Source organism: Pelophylax lessonae (assembly GCF_965119305.1).
Source record: "Pelophylax lessonae genome assembly, chromosome: 11".
Lineage (NCBI taxonomy): Eukaryota > Metazoa > Chordata > Amphibia > Anura > Ranidae > Pelophylax > Pelophylax lessonae.
Window position 1 is genome coordinate 32,638,823 of NC_138778.1, and position 7,442 is coordinate 32,646,264.

At 39.7% G+C, this 7,442-nt stretch overlaps 1 protein-coding gene across 1 annotated transcript; it reads right to left on the reverse strand.

The window, feature by feature from the left end:
* Positions 1-3,379: 3,379 nt before the first annotated feature.
* Positions 3,380-4,333, reverse strand: LOC309567344 (olfactory receptor 1J4-like; the record flags this gene model as incomplete). Its single annotated transcript, XM_082272759.1, has 1 exon — positions 3,380-4,333. One exon carries the CDS (start codon positions 4,331-4,333, stop codon positions 3,380-3,382), a length of 954 nt encoding a protein of 317 aa, XP_082128885.1.
* Positions 4,334-7,442: the final 3,109 nt, after the last annotated feature.

The following is a 7,442-nucleotide window of genomic DNA, read 5'->3' on the forward strand; positions in this document are numbered from 1 at the left end:
TTTGTAGCGCCACCTTTTGCTGCGATTACAGCTGTAAGTCGCTTGGGGTATGTCTCTATCATTTTTGCACATCGAGAGACTGAAATTTTTGCCCATTCCTCCTTGCAAAACAGCTCGAGCTCAGTGAGGTTGGATGGAGAGCGTTTGTGAACAGCAGTTTTCAGTTCTTTTCACAGATTCTCGATTGGATTCAGGTCTGGACTTTGACTTGGCCATTCTAACACCTGGATATGTTTATTTGTGAACCATTCCATTGTAGATTTTGCTTTATGTTTTGGATCATTGTCTTGTTGGAAGACAAATCTCCATCCCAGTCTCAGGTCTTTTGCAGACTCCATCAGGTTTTCTTCCAGAATGGTCCTGTATTTGGCTCCATCCATCTTCCCATCAATTTTAACCATCTTCTCTGTCCCTGCTTAAGAAAAGCAGGCCCAAACCATGATGCTGCCACCACCATGTTTGACAGTGGGGATGGTGTGTTCAGGGTGATGAGCTGTGTTGCTTTTACGCCAAACATAACATTTTGCATTGTTGCCAGAAAGTTTGATTTTGGTTTCATCTGACCAGAGCACCTTCTTTCACATGTTTGGTGTGTCTCCCAGGTGGCTTGTGCCAAACTTTAAACGACACTTTTTATGGATATCTTTAAGAAATGGCTTTCTTCTTGCCACTCTTCCATAAAGGCCAGATTTGTGCAGTATACGACTGATTGTTGTTCTATGGACAGAGTCTCCCACCTCAGCTGTAGATTTCTGCAGTTCATCCAGAGTGATCATGGGCCTCTTGGCTGCATCTCTGATCAGTCTTCTCCTTGTATGAGCTGAAAGTTTAGAGGGACGGACAGGTCTTCGTAGATTTGTAGTGGTCTGATACTCCTTCCATTTCAATATTATCAAAGAAAGGCAAGACACTGCTCCAGGTGTATAGTGTGTGGTGATTGCCAGGAGATAGGATATCCAATAGATTGCTGGCCCCGGCCCGCCTCCATGGGAACACTTGTAGGAAAAGAAATAGCCGCACATCCAGGGATTCCAATAGGTTTCAAATACCTTTATTTCCAAAAAGTTGCAAGTGATGACACATTACAATGATTAAGCACAATATGTATGTGTGAAACGCGTCTACGAGACTTCATGCTGGTGTCTTTGGTGTCATCACTTGCAACTTTTTGGAAATAAAGGTATTTCAATATTATCACTTGCACAGTGCTCCTTGGGATGTTTAAAGCTTGGGAAATCTTTTTGTATCCAAATCCGGCTTTAAACTTCTCCACAGCAGTATCTCGAACCTGCCTGGTGTGTTCCTTGTTCTTCATGATGCTCTCTGCACTTTAAAAGGACCTCTGAGACTATCACAGTGCAGGTGCATTTATATGGAGACTTGATTACACACAGGTGGATTCTATTTATCATCATTAGTCATTTAGGTCAACATTGGATCATTCAGAGATCCTCACTGAACTTCTGGAGAGAGTTTGCTGCACTGAAATTAAAGGGGCTGAATAATTTTGCACTCCCAATTTTTCAGTTTGTTTTTTATTTGTTAACAAAGTTTGAAATATCCAAAAAATTTTGTTCCACTTCATGATTGTGTCCCACTTGTTGTTGATTCTTCACAAAAAATTACAGTTTTATATCTTTATGTTTGAAGCCTGAAATGTGTCAAAAGGTCGAAAAGTTCCGGGGGAGCCGAATACTTTTGCAATGCACTGTATGTGTATACCACTTACAAGGACTTTTTGTCTTGGGAGACTGTTGTCATTACATCTCCTTTTTTGGCTTTTCATTTATATATTCATATATATTGTAGAGAATATGCTGCACATATATAAAAGATGGGATAGATCACAAATAACATAAAAAACTGAGTGAGCTGCCAACACATTGATCCATGAATCAGAACTATAGATCTTTCAAAACAGTTAAAAGCAAAGCAGGTGTGGCGCTAAAATGAACTGAAGGACCACATAGTCCATATAAACAAACAATAAACAGTCCAAATCTGTATATTGCAGAATCCAAGCAGGAGAAGACAGGGTGCTCCTATGGTCACTTCAAACTCATGATCACCTTGTGTGAAGAAAACCGCCACCACCAATAGAATTAGCCTCTTACCATAAGGATATGACACCCACGACAGAGATCATAAACTGCCTGTGAACTCTCCACCAGTTAGGTTAGCAAGTTATTGCCCGCTTTACTCCAGATCCAGTGTGGTCACATAAAAAGGAAGGGGACAACTCCCATAGCGTTATACTGTAAAGCTAACTTTTATTGTAAAAGGCAGTAAAGTGGCAACTCACATTAAAAAGCAGGTAATCAGGCGTGTGTGATAGGCATGTATCGGAGCGTCCCTGGAATTCGTGTCCTGCCAACAAAATGGCCGCCGTCTCTCGTGGACCCTACGTGACGCACCGCAGGCTCCTCCTACGCGTTTCATCAGCATCTGACGAAAAATTCCGAATTCTCACCGATCCTGAGAGAACTGCCAATCGGTCATCTCCACCCTGCATGGGTGAGAACCCCTGGTTACTCAGAAATGTCTCTTATCGTTATCTTTAAAGGGACCACAACCCAAATACCATTGAAATATTTCTGCCTTGCACGACCCATCCCTGAACCCCTCCTTATTGCCCTACCACCCCCTATAACTGCGCTGCCCATTCTACTGCCACCTACTGGTGCTCTTCTTTTGGTTAGAACTCCTGTATTCCCTCTAATGATCAAAGATTTCCCATCTGCTACATGGCTGCCAGGCTCTGCTGCCCACCCCTGCCCTTTACTGTTGCTCTATCCCCACCCTATATTGCTTCTGCACTTTTCCTCTATCACCACTTACTTGAATCAGGTGTAAAGGAGATCCATCTTATGTAAATAATCTTATCAATGTGTATTAATAAAATGTGTTTGTATAATTTGTAATTACATATACAGTTGTTAAACAGGAATATTTATAGATCTTTACTCTGATTCTAATGTTTTACTAGAAAGAGTCATGGAGGCACCCTGCAATAGACATTTATTTGAAAAATAATTACCAAAGTAGAAAATTAGATATATGAAGAAAAAAAATGAAATATGTCATACAATATGAGTTTGTAAACTGGTAAGCTCTCAAATTCCAGCCAAATCCAGCCATGTTGAGATTAAAATGCTATTCCTCCAAAAGTGATGTTTTAGTTATAGGTGGAGCCTGGTATTGACCCCTAAATGTCTTAGATACTACCATAGTGAGATCTTTCCACTATATAACATTACTTTTCACCTAGGAGGTTTGGGAATCTACCAACATTTTGTGTGCCCCAGTTCCTCCTGTTACATTGCCCATAATTTAAAATAAAGGAAATCCAGAAGGGATGGTAGGAAGAATTTATCCTTAATTAAAAAGTGATTATTTCTAAGAAAGTTTTTTGAAGCGCTGTCCTGATTTCTTGGTTCCTCAGACTATATATTATAGGGTTAAATAAAGGTGTAAACACAGTGTGAAGTAAAGATGCAATCTTATTGATTATCAAAGAGTGTCCTTTAGAGGGTATCATGTATTTAGCTATCAGTGTCCCATAAAACAACCCCACCACAAGAAGGTGAGAACTGCAGGTTGAAAATGCTTTTTGTTTGCCTGTTGTGGACAGTATGCTGAGAATAGTATGGGAGATGTAGATGTACGTCACCGTTATAAAACCACATGGAAGAATAAATATTGGCAAGGAAAAGACAAAAACTTCAAGTTCAACCAAATAAGTGTCTGAACAAGACAGCTTCTGAAGAGGGAAGAGGTCACAATAGAAGTGGTCAATGACGTTATCTGCGCAAAAGTCAAAATCAGATACAGGCAGAACGACTACAAGATTTGAAGTAAAACTCAACAGCCATGGCCAGGCCGAAAGCTTAAAACAAAACATCATGTTCATGATACTGGAATATCTCAAAGGGTTACAGATGGCCAAGTACCGATCATAGGACATGATTGAGAGGAGGAAACACTCTGTAACAGTTGTAGCGCTGAAAAAATAAAATTGCGTGATACAGCCACAGAAAGTAATTATTTCCTTCCCAGGAAGAAGACTGCCAAGCATGTTTGGAATAATGTTGGAAGATATCAAGAGATCTGAAAATGAGAGATGACTGAGGAAATAATACATAGGTATCTGAAGGGCTGGGGTGATGGATACTAATACAATGATCAGAAGATTTCCTGTAATAGTGAATACAAAGATGATTAGAAAGACTATAAAAAATAAAACATTTAATTGGTGAAGGTTTCCAAGTCCTAAAAGAACAAATTCTGAGACTTTTGTATAGTTCTTTCCAGACGTAATGTTGATTAAATCCATAAATATGCAGTATAAATTTTTTTTCTGGTCTAGGATTTTTATATTTACCCAGATCATGTAACTAGAAGTAGCAAATCCAACATCTTGAAAATGTTTTTATCTCTTGTCCAAGCGCCTCCTTTGATTAATATACTGAAAGACATCACTTGTGTGAGAAAAAATGTTTTAGGAATAATATGCTAATCAGTTTTGGTTGATTTGCTAACACTAGATAAAATTTTTGCTTATTTTCTTGGAATACGGTATATAAGATATAGATTCTCCCTTTTATAAAATAAGTTTATAAACATCCCTTCTTTGGCAGCCAACAATTTTGTTCTCAATCTCCGCTGTCACTGACATCCACCAATAAAAATAATTGGAAAAAAAAGCAGGGTGTTAGCTCATAGAGAGCACATAGAGGATGGATTCAAAGCTTTTCTTTATTCGCCTGATGCACTATTGAAATCTGTGGAAATCAGTGTTAATTTCGTCGACTAAAACCGACTAAAATGTTTTCGTCGACTAAATTAACACAATTTTAGTCGACTAAAATACGACTAAAACTAAAACAATTAAGATGACTAAAATACGACTAAAACTAAAATGGCATTTTAGTCTTAAGACTAAAATACGACTAAAAATTAAATGGCATTTTAGTCAAAAGACTATAACTAAAACTAAATCAAAATTTGCTGCCAAAAATTAACACTGGTGCATGCTCAAAGCCATACCATAAATAATAACATATTCTATTTTTCACTCTAGGACCAGCAGTAGTATGCAAGTTTGGAAATTGTAGAGAAATGCTTAAATAATGCATTACAAATTACAATTGAACTACACCCATTCGATTATGGATGACTAAAATGAGTTTTAGTCGACTAAAATGTAGGACGTTTTAGTCGACTAAAATGTAGGACGTTTTAGTCGACTAAAATGTACTGGAATTTTAGTCAACTAAAATGTACTGGAGTTTTAGTCAACTAAAATGTACTGGAGTTTTAGTCGACTAAAATGTACTGGAGTTTTAGTCAACTAAATACGACTAAAACTAAAACACTTGCAGAAGACTAAAATGGGACTAAAACTAAAATGCCATTTTAGTCCTAAGACTAAGACTAAAACTAAATTGAAATTTACTGCCAAAATTAACACTGGTGGAAGTGCATCAAAATGCATGTCAGTATTGACTCACATTACCATGCATTGTTGTGTGGTTTTCAAATCATGCTGCAATGCACTTTTAATTAGGTGTCAATTTGAATCATAATCCAAATCAACGTGTGGTGCGAGATGCATTGGGATGCATTTTGTTGCAATTCCATTGATTTCAATAGAAAAGATGGAGAGAAAAAGAGAGGACCCTAATTTCCCAAAAACAAGGCAGACTTTGTAGGCATAACATGAGGCAATTTGTGTTAAAAGTTAATAAACAACCTTTATTAGACAAATATCAAGAAACGCATTGTATAAAATCATAATTGAACCCTCTATTCAATAGATCAGAAAAACCCAATCCCAAGTATGGACATACATGTCCAGCCAGCACAATGTTGTAGGTTGTAGAGAAAGTCCATCAATGGAACTATGGTTTTGGTAATTGGTGTGGATATCAAGGATCAAATTCACAGTTCCTCCGTGCTTGTATATGAACGTGTTTCACAAGATTACCTCAATATATTTATAATATCCTGCATACCATTTGTGACTATATGAATATGAAAATGAATATATGTGAAATTCAACGTTTATTCTTAAAGATAACATGATACGTACATAATGTTTATACATATAGCACCCTCCTAGGTAGGTGCTAGGAAAACCATAAGGGGGGCCTGATTGTTCAGCTAGGCTGTCATGTGTTTTCCAAGTGTGCCTGTTGAGCTTGGGGAGTCTCCCCACTATGTCCAATGAGGGCTCTTATTGGACAGTGGAGGAAACCTGACCAATAGCACACCAGGGCTTGTATCTATCCCAGAGGGCAGAATCTGCCGTAGGAGGAGGGTGACGGCTGTCTCTCCTCCTGTTAGCGTGAGGAAAGTGTCCTGGGCTGTCGGCCTGAAGGACAGAAGGTTGAGCTGAGCTGCAGAGAGGGATCCAGTGTGCTGTGGACCTAGTGGAGCTGCTGGGCAGAGGTTTCCAGGAAAGCAGTGTCGTGAGTACTGTAAACTGCCCAGGGGTCTGCCTAGGATAGGGGACCACTCCAGAAGGTCAGAGGGATCTGGGAGCCAGCTAACCAGTAGAGGGCTTAGAAAAGGGGGAGCCAGTGTCTAAGCCCTAAAGATAAGTGTGTGAGAGAGGGTGCCGGTGCGGGCAATGAAGCGTACAAGTGTTCAGCAGTGCAGCAGTGATAAAGTAGCTACCTCAGCAAGGAGTGCCAAAGGGAGCTTCAAAAGGACTTTGAGTCACAAGGAGGTGATCAGAAGTCAGTTCAGTGTTAACAGACAGAAGGCCAGCGTTAACCAGCGTTAACCGGCGTTGATCGGCATCAAGTCAGCGCCAACAGGCATTTTTCAGTTGTCCCCAGCAATTTGTGCATAGTTGAGCCACAGGAGTATACCACTCATCCCTTCTCCTATCCAAGTTCTCAATAAACATAAAAACCCAAAGATACTCGACTGGTCATTGTCTCAGTGCTCACACTTGAAGAACATGCTTAAATGTGCTGTTGTTGTTAGCGGTAACCCAGGCGGACCCACATCCAGCATAATGGCTGGGAATTCTGCTACATACATTTGCCATTTTATAACAGCACCCATCCAGTCAGTCCTGAGGAAGCGAGTTAATCTCGCGAAATGCGTTGATATACAAGTATGGAGGAATTGTGAATTTGATCCTTGATATCTATACCAATTATCCAAACCATACTTCCATTTTCTGGCACCAGGTGGAGATGGGCCAGACATCTTAGTTATACCGATTTACTTTGTTGTAAACTGTCACTGTCACAAGGTCGCAGCCTTTAGGATTACCACCAAGGTAATAGCAGGAACAGATAGTTAGGGTGTGGAGACTGTACAGTAGGTGGTAGTCAAGAGAGTGGCATGGTCCACACAGCGGTCAAAGCCAGGTGGCAGTTAAGATAGAGTATGGCCAATCCAGGTTAACAATGGTCAGGCAACCCACA